At 33.7% G+C, this 17,300-nt stretch overlaps 1 protein-coding gene across 1 annotated transcript in view; it reads left to right on the forward strand.

Annotated features, from left to right (window-relative positions):
* The window catches only part of axo (axotactin), a 564,741-nt gene that overhangs the window by 220,420 nt on the left and 327,021 nt on the right, over positions 1-17,300 (forward strand). Inside the window, exon 13 of the mRNA XM_090371184.1 lies at positions 555-730. Coding sequence (XP_090227310.1) covers positions 555-730 — 176 coding nt within the window. The remainder of the gene's footprint in view (positions 1-554; positions 731-17,300) is intronic.

Below are 17,300 nucleotides of genomic sequence, written 5' to 3' on the forward strand. Positions count from 1 at the left end.
TCAAAAGGATAATGCAATTTCTGTACCAATTCCGTGATAGAGTGACCCATGTATCAGGCATCCTTTATCATCCCACTTTCAAAGTCGGTTAATTCACAACTACATACTGACATCGAATTACCATCTATGTGAATGCAGTGTACCTATATACCTGCCAAGTGGTAGGTTTGTCCACTAGGAAGAGGGGGTGACAGCATCATGTTGCCCAGGAACTAGGTATCCTATGAATTCTGTCCTTTCAATGTATTTAAAGGCTTAAATGTTTCTGCTGCATTTAATTTTGTTATATAGAGAAATTGTGCATAAAATCAGCTAGAAATACTGGTCATGTAAACCGGTTAAAATTATTTATGTTATTTTTTATGGATAAATCGCCCCCACTTAATGCAGGTTCACCTGTTGCTATGTTTTTTTACCACATCAGTTAGTGCCAAGGAGCGCATGCTGTATTTTTGTTTGCATTTGTTATAATAAACTAATTTTTATTATAATTTTTAGAATTGCTTTCTTTTTACTTCTGCTGTTTTTCAGAAAAATATTACTTTACTTTATAGCCATCTACAAGCGTACCTGTGAAGAGCTTTACTTAGTGGGCTACAGAGAATCTGGAGTTTACAAGATTGATATAGATAGAAATGGTCCATTGCCTCCTGCACATGTGTACTGTGAAATGGGTGGAAAAAATATGGCTATAACAACACGAGTAGAAAATAATATGCCTCCAGAAATGGTAAGGATAATATTTATGAAAAATGTGGCGCAACCAGTCAACGTCCTTTTACTGTCAAACTTCAAACTCACAGAACCAACTTTTCTTCTTCCTCATTTATTCCGACTCATTTATTAGACTTCTTCCTCAAGTCTAATGTCAACAAATATCTTCTTTCATCTTTTCAACCTCCAACCCATGCATGGTACTAAGTACTGTAGGTTCTAATACCTCTCGTGTTTGGGGTTTCATAAAAAAAAAAAAAAAAAAAAAGTGTATGGATTCTCTTAACATGCTTAGCATTGAGCATACTCAAGCTGTTCAATACCTTAAATACATCAATCAGATCTTTTTGCAAGTGCATAGCCTTCAGGTGCTATTGTTTGCAGAACTGAAGCCTTTCCTGCTAAGAGTACCAATTTGTAAAAGTACTGTTTCGTCCTCTCTATAATCTCGTTTGCTCTTCTCTGCATCTGTTCCAACAGACCCATGTCCTTTGTAAAATTAGTTCAAATCTGAATGCAGTACCCAAGATATGGCCTGTCCATTGCCATTATACAATGGGATAATAGTCTCCTTATCCTTACTGAAAAAATTTCTATGCATCAGTGACAGAACCCCCATGGCTTTTCTAGCACTGTTTAGAATTGGTTCATGTTAGAATATACAATTAAGAGTAGGTCTTTTTCATTCTCAACTGCCTTGAATGTGGTACCACACAATTGGATTGGTACATTAATCTAGGATTATTGCTACCCATATGGAAGTACCTTGCATTAATATTAAACTTAGGTTGACAATTCTCACCCCATCTACTTAATTTGTCTTGATATTTTTCTGTAGTATATTCTAATTATTGTGATTAACTACCCTGCCATCCTTAGCCTTCATAATATCTGAACACTTAGACATTACTTGCATCAATATTAAACTTAGGTTGACACTTCTCACCCCATCTACTTAATTTGTCTTGATATTTTTCTGTAGTATATTCTAATTATTGTGATTAACTACCCTGCCATCCTTAGCCTTCATAATATCTGAACACTTAGACATTAAGCCTGATGTGCCTTCATCAATATCATTAATGAATATAGAAAACAAAATGGGGCCCAGCACTTAATATCATGCCGCATTGCACCAATTTGTTTAGGAGTACTTTATGTGCAACAATGTCGAAACCTTTTCTGAAATCTAAGTATATGATATCAAAATAATTTTTTTGCATCCAGTTCCATTACTATGTCATAGAATTGAATCTGACTGGTCAAACAAGGTCACCCCTTAATAAATCCATGCTGTGACTGCATTCTGTGTATTACTTTTTACCAGTGACTCCATTATTTTCCTGGAACAGAAGTCAAGCTTAACAGGTCTATAATTACTCATGTTACTCTTTGATTCCCCCCCCCTTATGTATTGTGTATATACTTGAACATATCCAGTCCACAGGACTTTCCCTAAATCCATGGATGCTCTCATGATCATGGATAAAGGCTTGCTTACTTTGTTTGCTGCTCACTTAATATAATTGGATAGATCCCATCAACCCAATTGGCGTTTTTTATGTTAAGTTTCAACAATTTCTCCTCCACTCTCTTGTCATTATTGCAAAATCATTTGGCTCCCTGTTAAAATTTTAAAACTTCTGGCAATCCTTTCCCAAAAAAAATTCCTCATATGAATGTAGATACAAAATACCTATTCAGTTATTTAGTAATGTGAGCAGGATCATCAACGAGTAAACCACTCATATCTAGGGGATCAATATGGTTCATCTCCTTCCTTCTATTGTTAGCATAGGTAAATAAGTGTTTGCTGCTTTTCTTTGCCAGAGACTTCTTATAATTTGCCTTAGCTTTCTTAACCTCCTTTGTGATTTGATTGCAGAGTAGTTTATATGAACTCAACATCTGTGTCATCTGATAATTTATATGCATCCTATGAATTTTTTTATTTCTATTATTTCTTCTGCTAAGCCTCATCAGTTCAAGTGACATCTAAGCCTTGAACAGTATCTCTTACTTGGTACTTATAACTGTGTAAGTTATATCTATGACCTTTTACATTTTCATGAAAAGGACTGTTTGCTATGTTTTGTAGAAAAATTACACGAGCAATTTTTTTCACATTATGGACAAAACACAGCATCACTTTAAAATTTCCTAACTAAAAGATGAGTTTAGTAACTAAATACTAAATGAGGTGTGTTTTTTTCCTGTAAAAGAATGTTCTGTGTTTTCTTGTAAACCAGAAAAGTTGCAGTTATAGTACAATATTGGAAAATGTAAGGTATGTAAATTAACTGTTATTAAAATTAATTTTAATGAATTTTTCTCTTAATAGTGGTAGCCCTTTTTATTGGTAGAATCGTTCTTTTTCAAAAATTTCTCAAATATGATGCATATATTTTACACGCTTTCCTTCTTGTGAGAGAGCCTACACTTAAAAACAAAATTAAATAATAAATAAAAATTAAAAAACTTAAATGAATAAATGAGAGTTAGTTAATCAAGAGAACTATAATTTTGTAAAAGAATTAGCATTAGTAAAGGCACATGATGCAAGAAAGCAAGCTTATATAGCATCAGCCAAAAAAAAAAAAAAAAAAAACCACAAAAAAAAACAATTTTCTCGTTTCACCCATCCACTCCAAATGTTTGTCTAGTTCTGCCTTGAATCTATTTAAGCTATCAACTTCTACAATGACAGATGGAAGTTTGTTCCAGCCATCAACCACCCTCTGGCTTAAGGCAAACTTCCTCACATCTATCCTACAACTGTCTTTCCTCAATTTGAATTTATGCCCTCTCAGGCAATTATTCTGAGCAAGAGGAAGAATCCCGTCAGCATTGAGCATGCTCAAACCATTCAAGGCTTTATACACCTCAATCAGATCACCTCGCAGGTGCCTAGTCTCCAAACACTGTAATTTGCAAAACTCATTACCATATTCTGTGGATTATCATTATAAATTATGATGCATACACAAGCATGATCTGTTCTTAGTAACAAAAGAGTCTATATGTTAATCCTTTTCATGAAATAGAGCTATATCACCAAATTAAATTTAAATATAATAATAAAACTGCTTATTGTTGTTGTAGAAGTAATGGCAGATAATGCAGGAAAGAAAGCTTATATAGCATCAGCAAAAAAAAAAAAAAAAAACCACAGTTTATCCATCCATACCCTCTAAGAATTTGCCTAGTTCTTCCTTGAATTTATTCAACCCATCCACTTCACAACAGATGGAAGCCTGTTCCAACAATTAAAGACCCTCTGGCTGAAGGCAAACATCCACACATGCATCCTTCCTCAACTTGAATTTATGTTCCCTCTTATGTAGATTCAGAAAATTGAAGAATGCCATTAACATTCACCTTACTCAATCCATTCAAGGCTTTAAACACCTCAGTCAGTGTGTCTTTGAAAAATATCATTGACAAAACCCCATGAGTTTTCCTTGCAGTATGTCTGCACTGTTCAGAGAATTTCATATGTAACTGCACAATTACCTTGAATGGACTAGATTTTTTTCATTTTCCACTACCCTGAGGGTAGTAGTGCACAGTTGATAAGTTACTCTGAGTTTATTGCTACCCATATGCTGTACTTTGCATTTGTCAATGTTAAACTTCAACATCTGTTTTTCAGCCCATCAATCCAATTTTCCTAGATCTTGTTGCAGTAGCTTGCCCTGATGACTGTTGTTAACCATTAACCACCTTGTCAACCTTTGTATCATCTGCAAACTTAGACATTAAACCTGATATACTTTCATCAATATCATTGATAAATATTGAAAGCAATATATGTCAATGGTATTGATGAAAGTATGTCAGACTTCATTTAATTTTTAATTCCATTCTCAATGGGCCAACATTGAGAATGGAAACTCCACCAATAACATTAGTCTACGTAGAGCAGTGGTCATTGATAACCACTCTCTATCTTCTTCTACTTAACCATCCCTTTATCTATAGAAGTAACTTGCTCTTATTATCACATTGCTCTGGTTTGTATAGCAGTCTTTTGTGTGCAACGGTATCAGAAGCCTTCCTGAAATCCAAGTACAGGTAGTTCTCGACTTTATGAGTTAATTCGTTTCTAGCGCACAGTCTTAAAGCGAAAACTCGTAAAGCAAGAATTTATATCCCATAGACATAAGGTTAAAAATAGAGGTTACATTCTCAACAGTGAAATTAGTTAGCTAATTAGTTTGTTTAAACAATGATTGATTTATTGAAAGAAACGAAAATGTAGCGTGTAAAATCAAGCAAATTTTAATAATAGAGAAATTATTTACGACTTGCAAATGTTAAAGAATCTTTATTCTTCGTCATCATCGACTAAATGCACACTCATTGATAACTCATTATTGGCTCGGCACTCATTGGTTTGTTGCACAAGGAGTCGTCTTCTTCAGAAATGTTTCAAGAGGTGTTTGTTTCCAAGATAATCATCTCTTTTAATTATAAATTTCACAATTGCATGCATAAGCATTTTTTAATGGCACACACAAATTGCAACTAACATGATTCTGAAAATTTATTTATGTTTTTTATATGATTGAAGATTTCAGTAAAGGGGAAACACATTTCACCATAATAACATAAAAAAACTACACAATTCCAGATATCGGTTTTTTCGCAAATGCAAGAAGATCGAATTTACTACCCATTTATAATTGCTTGCAGTAACAGAAAAGCCTAATAAACCGGAAAGTGCAATTTATTTTTATTGTTTTATGGTCATGACCTCCAGAAATGTGCTTTAGAAAAATATCACAAATGGATTTAAAATTGATTCTTATAACGGAACATATGATAATGATGAAAGTGTAGTGCATTTTAATGATTAGAATTGGTAACTAATACAATTTCCAAACCACGCTCACGACCTTTTATATGTTCAGAGGTCACGCTCGTGACCTTAAAAATGACATTTTAGAGAGATAAATAACTTAGTTATACAGCGAAAATTTCAACTTCCGAGATCTTGAAACGAATTACCAAAAAAAATGTGTTATTGGGTTCACATTATGATGTTTTAACAATACGATGGTGTCTCTGGAACTGATTAATATCATAAAGTGGGGTACACTGTATTATTATTTAGCCATGCATGTGGTTTGGAATGCGGTATTTATGAATGTTTAACATTCATTTTTTGCAATTAATGTTCATATTTTCGATTTTGTTGATACTTGATACTTGGGGAAAAAAACTCGTAAAGCAAGAACTGCCTGTATATGATGTCAAAATTATTTTTTGCATCCATTTCCTTGGTCACTGCATCATAGTAACCTATCAGATTGGGTAAACAAAACTGCCCCTTAATAGATCCATGCTATGATTGTAGTATAATTGCATGCTTGTCCAAATGATCCTGCATTATTTCTTTAGTTAGTGATTCCATTATTTTCCCTGAAACAGACATTAGGCTAACAGGTCTGTAATTACTCATGTTGCCCTTTGATCCCCCCCTTATGAACTGGGGATATATTGCACTTCTCTAGTCCATAGGGACATCCCCTGAATCAAGGATGCTCTCATAATTATGGCTAAGGGTTTTCTTACCTCCTTTGCTGTCTCCTTTAATATAATTGGATAGATGCCATCCACCCCAAGTGCCTTTTAAATCCATTCTTAACAATTTCTCCCCCACTTCCCTTTCAGTTATCGCAGTCATTTAGTTCCTCGTTAGCATTTGATAAACTTCTGGCATTCCCTTCCCTAAAGAATTCGTCATGTGTGCATATAGATGCAAAATACGTACTCAATTTGCCCGCAACCTGAGCAGACAAATCATCGATAGACAGCAAGTGGCCCAATGTGATTCAACCCTTTCCTTTTACTGTTAATATAATCATAGAAGTCTAGGGTTTTTCTTTGCATCCTTTGTTAGAGACGTCTCGTAATCTGCCTTAGCTTGCTTAACCTCCTTTATGACTAGAGTTGTGACTTTTTCACTTGTTTGCTTTCTAAGAAGTGCAAGTCAAAAGTTGCAACCCAAAACAAACATTTCCCTCTCATAATAAAAATCTGGGCTGAAGCCAAAAATTTAAAATGACGTGTAATACATTTTTTTGAACAATAACTAATGTTTACTCTTTGATGTGTCTTTTCTATCTGATCTGTATCCTTTCTGAAATGGGATTCCAAACTGTATGTAGTGCTCAGGATGTGGCTTAACCAAGATTTTATATGATCAAATAATTGTTTCTTTTCCCTACTGGCAACTTTCCTTTACATTATTTATAAAACTTCACATGCTGTTCTATCAACATATATACTGTTGAGAGAACTTTGTCAGATTGCATAATTTCTCTGTTTTTTTTTCATTATCACATAAATGGGAAGCAATAACTTAAGTTTATTGCTTCCCAGGTAATAAGGTAACTGGATTATTATTATTATCATCAAAGTGTAGAACCTTACATTTTCTAATATTTTGAATGCCAATTTTTTTGACCAACAATGATTTTTCTAGGTCTTGTTGTCAGACAGCATACTGTGGCTACTGTTGTTTGCCCACCCTCCAACTGTATTTTTTTTTATTAAAATTTCGGGATTTTTGCATTATCACATGATTTGCAGATACAGTTGTCATTTAATATTAACTTGCTCTTGAAACTTGGCATATGTTCTTGTGTTTTGTTCTTCGGAGCTGTTTTTGATGTGAAAAAATAATGTAGGAAGCTGAGGAGCAGAATTTTATAGCAGATAAAATGTGACTAATGTGTACAAGGATTACTTTTCCATTGCTGAAAATGTGCTACCATATAAGAAAATGACTGGCAGGGGAATAGTTGAACTTTCGATAGTATAGCATTAATTAAATTTTTGTCAGAAGTGATTTTTCAGATAAACTTCTCATTTAATTTTAACTTCCTGTTTACATAACAGCAAGTTAAAATTAAATGATAAAAATCATACCAGTCCAGTGCTTTTGTAACTGCATGGAACTGTTTTTTTTGATGAGAAGGAAGTAGTAGGTGTAGTAATCATTTTAAGTAATTGAGAAATCAATTAGCCGCCAACTCTTAAACTACCTAGAAACCTTCCGTCTGATCAATGATCGCCAATATGGTTTCCGTCAGTGTCAATCCACTGGTGATATTCTCACTTATGTTACCCATTTATGGACTAATTCAATGGAAAAGTTTGGTGAAACACAAGCAGTTGCTCTTCACATCTCAAAGGCTTTCGATCATGTTTGGCATAAAGGTCTTCTAAACAAGCTTCCATCTTATTGTTTGCCAACTGTTTTTTGAAATTGGTTATCCAGTTTTCTCTCTGATCGCTCAATGAGGGTGATGGTAGATGGCTCTGTCTTCTAACTTCTCCATTAATGGCGGTGTCCCCCAAGGTTCAGTTCTTTCCCCCACTCTTTTCCTCTTCTATATTAATGACCTTCTTCCATTGACTGGAAATCCTATCCATAGTTTTGCCGATGATAGCACATTGCATTCCACTTTCCATTTTGAGAAGCCTTATCCTGCTCAATCTGTTTTAACTTCTCGAAAATCTGCTACCAATTCCTTAAATGCCAATCTCTAGGTAATTCTCCAGTGGGGCAAAGACAACTTAGTTGATTTCAATCCTTCTAAAACTCAGTCTTGTCTTATATCTCACAAAAAGGATTCTTCTGCTCCTATGCTTATCTTTGGTGACACTCCGATTTCTAGGCAAAATGATACATCTCTTTTGGGGATTACCCTGACTTCTAATCTCTCTTGGCACAAGCATATTACAAATATTGCTTCCTCTGCATCTAAGAAACTTGATTTTCTCTTTCGCTCTTGGCGTTACTTTTCTTCCAAACAGCTGTTCACTCTTTACAAATCGCAAATCCACCCTACCATGAAATATTGTTCCCACATCTGGGGTGGTTCTCCCATAACCTCTCTCAGGCTTCTTGATTCCATTCAGAAGAGGGCAGTTAGGTTAATTAATGATTCATCGCTAAGACTCTATCCACTTGCTGTCTCATAGACATACTGTTTCTGTTGCATGCCTCTTCTACAGATATTTCCATGGCCACTGTTCTTCTGAATTGGCTTCTATAATTCCCACTCTCTCTTTCAAAACAGTCTAAACACGTGCCGCCAACATCCATTTACTGTTCAACTTCAAGCTCACAGAACCAACTTTTCATCTTCCTCGTTTATTCATTTAACTGCTGTTTTTTGGAACAACCTTCCTTCATATGTATTTCCTGAAAATTACAGTCTACAGAAGTTCAAGTCCAATGTCAACAAATATCTTCTTTCGTCTTCTCAACCTCCAACCCAAGCACGGTACTAAGTACTATAGGTTCTAATACCCCTCGTTTTTGGGGTTTACATAAAAAAAAAAAAAAAAAAAAGTAAAAGTTTTTAATGTGGTTCTGTGTGGGGTCAACAGTAAGCTGTATTCTTGCAATAATCATAAACCTATTTGACAAATGTTTGACCTAACCTTCACAATCAAAATCCTAATCTATATTTTAATTGTTGCTTGGGTATCATTTACTGCATAGAGGGCCTGCATAGTTATGTCTTTCCTCTTGATTTTAAATGTTGACCCTTGAAAAAGTTGTTAAAATCAAGTGGTAATACAGTATGCTTTGGATATACTTAACTCAAGTTGATATATGTCTCAATTCCAGTTTGCAGCTATTAATAATCCAAAATTTAAAACTAAAGTTAACTAAAAATTAACAGTTACAGTTTATAAAATTTATTTGATTTACTTGAATTATTAACATAGGACATCCGTAATTTAACATGGGTACTTACAAACCAAAACTGTTATTGAGACCACAGAAACGGGTATGCCCTTGGCATTCTTTTAGTATGGCTATCTATCTGCACAAAGCCCCCGAGGAAGTAGCAGAGAGAGAAAGATGGCCATGTGAAAGAAAAGTCACCTTCCTATTTTATATTTTTATTAATTTGATCCCATGTTAATAGTTAACATGGAACTATAGGCGATCCAACAACTGCTAGTACAACTACAGCCAGCCAGTTAGTTAGGCCTTAATACTTCCTGCAAAAAAATATTTCACCACCACTCGCAAACCAAAATCTATCGGGATCTTGACCTAATATATATATAAAAATTAGAATGATAATTAAAATAAAAATAAAAACAATGCCAGCAGCATGGCAAAACAGAAGAGCGAAAATAGTCAAAATTAAACATAACGATCAAACCAACAGGGAGGGAAGAGAAGGATAATAAGAGTAAAAATATTGTAACAGAAAATCTCCAAGATAATTTAGAAAATTGAAATGCAAAGATAATAAAATAATAATCAATTAAATTTGGACCACAACGCCTATAATGGTCAGGGAATTGCTGCATTTCAATTGCTAGACAAATTTCCGCAAAGGCGAGTCGACCGAAAGATCAGTCCACCATCTGATCCCCAGATCGAACCACCAATGCAGAAGGCCTAAATAGCAGTAGTCCTGATGCAGCAAAAATTAAAAGTAGGACAGATACAAGAACTCCAATGCAAAGCCACACCACTGACAAAAAGTAATCTTAACCAGATTATATAGTTGAATAATAAACTATAGATGGCAGCATGGTACAGCATTAGCAAATCAGTCCACTATCGTCATGTGATATACATATATTTTAGTATTAGTATTTAGTATTAGTAACGGCCGCATGGTGCAAGAAAGCCTATGGCTTATGCTGCACCAGCCAAAAAAAAAATATATTTTTTTGAATATATATTTTCAATATATTCAATATATTTGAATTATATTTAAAATAGTTGAAACTGAATATTTCATAATAAAAAATAAAAAAACTAAAGCAAACATCAGAAGCAGCAAAATGCATATTCCTCTACATCAGTGGTGTCCAACCTACGCCTCCCAGGGCGAATCTTGCGAATAATTTTTATAAGGCCTGCATGGAAAGTGAACTAAAACAGCATCGATCGCCACTGCGTGTACAGGCATGCAGGTGTCTAACTCGACTGTATCAAACATTTACATGTGATTCAGTGCAGTCATATAATCTTAAATTATAGGTGAAAACCTCATACCTTTGAGTAATTCTAATTTGAGTAATTAATTCTATTTATTTATTTATTTATTTCGTATGATGTGAGCAATACACGAAGGAACCAGTTTTTTCCTGCTTCCTTCATGTATCGTGGCCGTGAAATCCAACCGTAATCGGAGGTGCGGCACCATCGTGATATCCAAGCCCGAGGCGGGATTTGAACCCGCGACCTTTGGGTTGCCAGGCAGGCACTTAACCCACCTGGCTAGCCCGGTCGGCACTAATTCTATTAATATACGCAGACCTTATAATATTTTGGACTCGTGGACGCTTACGCACATGCATGAATAGTAATTCATGCATGAATAGTAATTCATACATTGGTTTATATAAATAATCTCATTTCAGGTGTCATTAATTTGATATAAAGGGGGGGGATATCGTTCGTGAATCACTTTTGTACTTCTTGTGAACACGATAACAAACCGAATAAGGTGGTCTCTTAAAAGAAGTTAAATAACGATTTTAAAGTTTAACTTATTTGTGAATTAATTTATTTGTTTCGTCATTTTTAGAATTTTACGACAATTGTTTTTCAATTCTCATGATGGCTTGTGGTGTTGGTAGGTTTTTGGAGGTTGGTGGCTGCCGTCTTTTTGTGATTCTTTCCGATTCCCTTGAAGTGATATGAGTTGAAGGCATGCTTATTTTAATTAATAGCTATTTTATCTTGATTTATTTATGACTATACACAGGGGGTAAGTTCATATTATAATCATTAGCGATTGAGTGTTGAGAGATTAACAGTCCTACTCAAAGGTATGAGGTTTTCACCTATAATTTAAGAAAATTATAATAATAATAGGACTTATTGGGCTTCATAGTTCCTTTTGATTTGAATTAGTGCAGTCATATGTATGCTAAATACAGTTATGTATTTTGATATAGCTTGTTCATTGCATTAAATTAATTATTAATATGTATTGAATTTAAAAAAATCATTCTTAAAAATGTTCCAAAAGGGAAAAATCGATTAGGAGTGTTGTGTTTTTGATCCAAGGTGAATTGAAGACTATTTCTTCATTGAAGTGTGTTTGGTGTGTTAGGAGACTGTGTGAGTTTTTAAAGAATATAATTTAAAATGACACTGATTCCAATCATAAATCTTATGAACAACATAAAGGAGTGCTGTGAAAAGAAAAGTATTCAAAGTTACAAAATGAATTAAGAAAACAACAAAACATACTGAAAACGTATCAGTCAAGAAATTTATCTCCTGTACGTGCCAGTTATCAAAATTTTCCAGATCTTGTTGCACATTTGATCGGTTTTGAAAGTAAACCATTCAATGATGGTGAATTTGTTGTGTTGTTTGTTAAAAGTTGGGGAAGAAATTTGTGCAGAGAAAGGAATGATACAAGACATTAGTTTGTCTCGACAAACAATTATGTGAAGAGTAGAAGATATTGGAAAGAATTTGTTCGAACAACTTTTGGAAAGCATAAAACAAATGAAATATTTTAGTGTGGCACTGGATGACAATACTGATGTAAATGACACGCCCAACTCCCTCATCTTCATATGTGGAATTAATGATAATTTTGTACCTGTTGAAGAATTAGCTGATCTGCAGAGTATGCACGGAACAACTACAGGTGAAAATCTTTTTGAAAATTTTTGCCAATCTATTGAAAAGTTACGATTAAATATTAAAAACCTGGTAGGAGTCACAACTGGCGGTGCAAAACATATGATTGGTAAAAACATTGGATTATGAGTAGAGTAACCAAGAAAATTATAGATATTGGAGCTGAAACTTCGATTGGAATTCACTACATTGTGCATCAAGCTCTTTATGGGAAAATATTGGATTTCCAACACGTTATGAATGTGGTTATTTCAACTGTAATTTTACAAGATCACATGGCTTTAATGTGGCTGTTGAAACATCACTGAATGTTTCAACACAGAAAAAGGGAAACCAATAAAACAACTATCAAATATGAAGTGGCTGTTTGATCTTGCAATTCATAATACATTTCTAGTCATTTAAATGCTCTTAATTTAAAACTACATGGGAAAGGAAAATTGGTATGATTTGTTTGGTGACATCAAATCATTTTAGAATAAGTTGTTATTATTTAAATCCCAGTTGAGCAAGACAATTTAGTTCACTTTGAATGTTGTACTGAGCTAAAGGAGAAACATATTTCCAAAGAATCGTTGCCTTTTGTTATTACAATTACTTTTTGCCAAGTTTGAAAGTTGATTTTCTGATATAAAATCCCATGAGAACCCTTCACTTCTTTGGCTGAAAATTACAATCCCAGATTGCAACTTGAAATTATTGATCTTCAAGCCAAAATATTAATCAAAAATAAGTATATAGACTGAAAAAATAAACTATTTGAATTCTACAAGGCTTTTCCATTTGAAGATTTTTCGCTAATAAAAGAAAATGAAATGAAAATGGTTACTTTGTTTGGATCAACATATGTTTGCAAGCAGATTTTTTTTTTTTTCACTCGTAAAATCAAATAGATATTTAAAAAGAAACGGAATAACAGATTAGCTTTTTTTTTTTTTTTTTTTTTTTTTTTTTTTTTTTTTTATGAAACACGAGAGGTATTAGAACCTATAGTTATCATGCATGGGTTGTAGGTTGAGAAGACGAAAGAAGATATTTCGTCTTCTTTCGACATTAGACTTCAACTTCTGTACAATACACTGTAATTTTCAGGAAATACGCATAAAGGAAGGTTGTTCCAGAAAATGGCAGTTGAATGAATAAGAGGAAGATGAAAAGTTGGTTGTGTGAGTCTGAAGTTGGATAGTAAATGGATGTTGGCTGGCGGTGGCACATGTTTGGACTGTTTTGAAAGAGAGAGCGGGAATTATAGAAACAAATTCAGAACAGTGCCCATGGAATTATCTCTAGAAAAGGCATGCAACAGAAACAGTACGTCTATGAGACAGAGAGTGGAGAGACTCTGTTAGCGATGAGTCATTAATTAACCTAACCTAACTGCCCTCTTCTGAATGGAATCTAGAAGCCTGAGAGAGGTTTTGGGGGCATCACCCCAGATGTGGGAACAATATTCCATGGTAGGGTGGATTTGCGATTTGTACAGAGTGAACAGCTGTTTGAAAGAAAAGTAACGCTTAGAGCAAAAGAGAAAACCAAGTTTTTTAGCTGCAGAGGAAGCAATATTTGTAATGTGCTTGTGCCAAGAGGGATTAGAAATCAGGGTAATCCCCAAAAGAGATATATCATCTTGCCTAGAAATCAGAATGTCACCAAAGATAAGCCTAGTAGCAGAAGAATCCTTTTTTGCAAGATATAAGACAAAACTGAGTTTTAGAAGGATTGAAATCAACTAAGCTGTCTCTACCCCACTGGAGAATTACCTGGATATCGGCATTTAAGGAATTGATTGCAGATATTTGAGAAGTTGAAGCTGATTGAGAAGGGCAAGGTTTTTTCCAACTGGAAAATGGAAGGCAATGTGCTATTATTGGCAAAACTATGGATAGGTTTCCAGTCAATGGAAGAAGAAGGTCATTAATATAGAAGAAGAGTGGGGGAAAGAACTGAACCTTGGGGGACACCAGCATTAGTGGAGAAGTTAGAAGATAGAGAGCCATCTACCATCACCCTCAGTGAGCGATCAGAGAGAAAACTGGATAACCAATTACAAAAAAAAAAAAAAAAAAACAGTTGCCAAACCATAAAATGGAAGCTTGTTTAGAAGACCTTTATGCCAAATACGATCGAAAACCTTTGAGATGTAAAGAGCAACTGCTTGTGTTTCACTGAACTTTTCCATTGAATTTGTCCATCAATGGGTAACATAAGCTGGAATATCACCAGTGAATCGACACTGATGTAATCCATACTGACGATCGTTGATCAGACGGAAGGTTTCTAGGTAGTTTAAGAGTTGGGGTTAATCAATTTCTCCATTACTTTAGAAAGAGTAGAAGTAATTGCAATTGGAGGGATTTGTCACCCTTTTTAGGAACTGGCTGGATATGAGCAAATTTCCAAGTTGAAGGAAAAATAACTTTGAAATAAGAAAGTGAATAAAGGTGGCATAGAACAAGAGTAAGTTTGGGAGCACAGGTTTTGAGAACAAGTGGAGAAATACCATCAGGACCTGGAGTTCCATTGAGAAATTCCATCAGGACATAATCCTCATTATGTATTGAGATTGGTGTCACAAATTTGCAAACAAATTTTGAACAATTATTTAAAAATATCCAGCCTGAAACATCCCATTAAAATGTTAAGTTTTGTCCAATAAATGTTATTGCGTATTGTACTTAATAAAATTTTCGAATATTTCAATTTTAGGTTTATCATTATATTTATTCATCTTAATATTGAAAAGCAGTGATCCTTTTTAGGTTGTAAATTTTCTAAAGTGAGCATTTAAAAGCAAAAGTAAAGTATTTTTTTTTTAAAACAAAAGTGAAGTATTTCAAACAGAAACAAAAGTATTTAAAAAAACAAACAAACAAAAGTAAGTAATATTTTTATAATTTTAATAAAATCTGAAAAATAAATCACTGACATAGTTTTGTTGCACATAAAAGTGCTGTGAATTTGCATTTATTTTAATATATAGCTTGAAAAGAAAAAAAGGTAACATGAAAATAGACACTTCCTTTTACGAGTAACAAAATATAGAAAATGTGACACAATCACTCTGTGTGGCCGCGAAACAACTTTGAATACTGCCCCCATGCACGAAAAGGTTGGATACCACTGCTCTACATGATGCTTAAAATATATAAATTAGAATGATAATTAAATAAAAATAAAAATAATGCCAGCAGCATGGCAAGACAGAAGAGTGAAAATTGTCAAAATGAAACATAATGAATCAAACTAACAGGGAGGGAAGAGAAGGGTAACAAGAGTTAAAATATTGTAGCAGAAACTCCAAGATAATTTAGAAAATCTAAATGCAACGATAATAAAATAATTTTTTATTACGAAAGATTGAGTTTCAACTATTTTAAACATAATTCAAATACACACACACACACACACACACACACACACACACACACACACACACACACACACACACACACACACACACACACACACACACACACACACACAAATATATTTATATATATATATATATATATAAAATATTATTAGTATAAAATACAGTAAGTAGATGTTTATGCATAGAAATAAACTAATGAAAATACGGTGTACCCTGGGAGCGATATACGTTGTGAACGAAGGGGGGAAGAAAGGAACCAGAAAAAAATAATTGTAACGATAGAAAAGTAAACCAAATGAATTTTTTAAGAAATGACCAAGGTGGAGATAGCATTGCAGAGTCTTTCATAATTTTTGTGTCTTCATCAGAGGTCATCCACAAAATCATGAAAAAGACAGCAATGCTCTTACTTCTGTTTCCGATATGCTCTGTATGTCAAAGTACACGTGCGAAAGTCCACTTGGTAATATCAATTTTAAATTTTGAATAAAATTTGAATAAAATTATACCAAATTTGCAATTACATAATGTGTTAATAAGGTATTGCATACAGAACATGGATGACCTTACAGAAGTAAGTGGAACGCTATGAAAGTAGAAAAAGTGAAGACAATGACAAAGCAAGGAATATCCGAATGACAAGAACTTAATTCCAATACCTTATTAACACATTATGTAATTGCAAATTTGGTATAATTTTATTCAAATTTTATTCAAAATTTAAAATTGATATTACCACGTGGACTTTCGCACGTGTACTTTGACATATAGAGCATGTCGGAAACAGAAGTAAGAGCATTGCTGTCTTTTTCATGATTTTGGTGGATGACCTCTGATGAAGACACAAAAATTATGAAAGACTCTGCAATGCTATCTCCACCTCGGTTATTTCTTCAAAAAATTCATTTGGTTTACTTTTCTATCGTTACAATTATTTTTTTCCGGTTCTTTTCTTCCCCCCTTCGTTCACAACGTATATCGCTCCCAGGGTACACCGTATTTTCATTAGTTTATTTCTATGCATAAACATCTATTTACTGTATTTTATACTAAAAATATTTTATATATACATTATGGCTGTAGGGTACTTTTGCGATAGCAATGACCCTGATCCATAATTCATGTTATTATAATTCAGTCTTGTCTAATCTAATTCTTAATTTTCTTCCCCCTATAGCATATAACTTCTCTATTGCATTATTCTTGATGATTATATATATATATATATATATATATATGCTTTATATGTATATATACACTGCTGTTCAAACAAAGTGCATTATCTAGGAATTTCACATTTTTAACCCTTTTTTTGGGATGATACGTTACATTAATGACTGGCATCACAAATAGAAATATAAACAAAAGATATTTATTAATAGTTAAGGCAAAGCTAAGTAATATTTGACAGGTGCTCTCAAAATATTCCAAAATGAGCTTTTACAACCTTTATAAAACAGTTTTGGTAAATTCGACAATTATGGCTGAAATGTTATCAGAAGCCCTCAGTTTGCTTCAGTTTATCATTTTAAATGGAAAACAAAATGAAAAGTTCACCAG

Source organism: Mastigoproctus giganteus, chromosome 4 (assembly GCF_048544385.1).
Source record: "Mastigoproctus giganteus isolate SK-2022 chromosome 4, ASM4854438v1, whole genome shotgun sequence".
Classification (NCBI taxonomy): Eukaryota; Metazoa; Arthropoda; class Arachnida; order Uropygi; family Thelyphonidae; genus Mastigoproctus; species Mastigoproctus giganteus.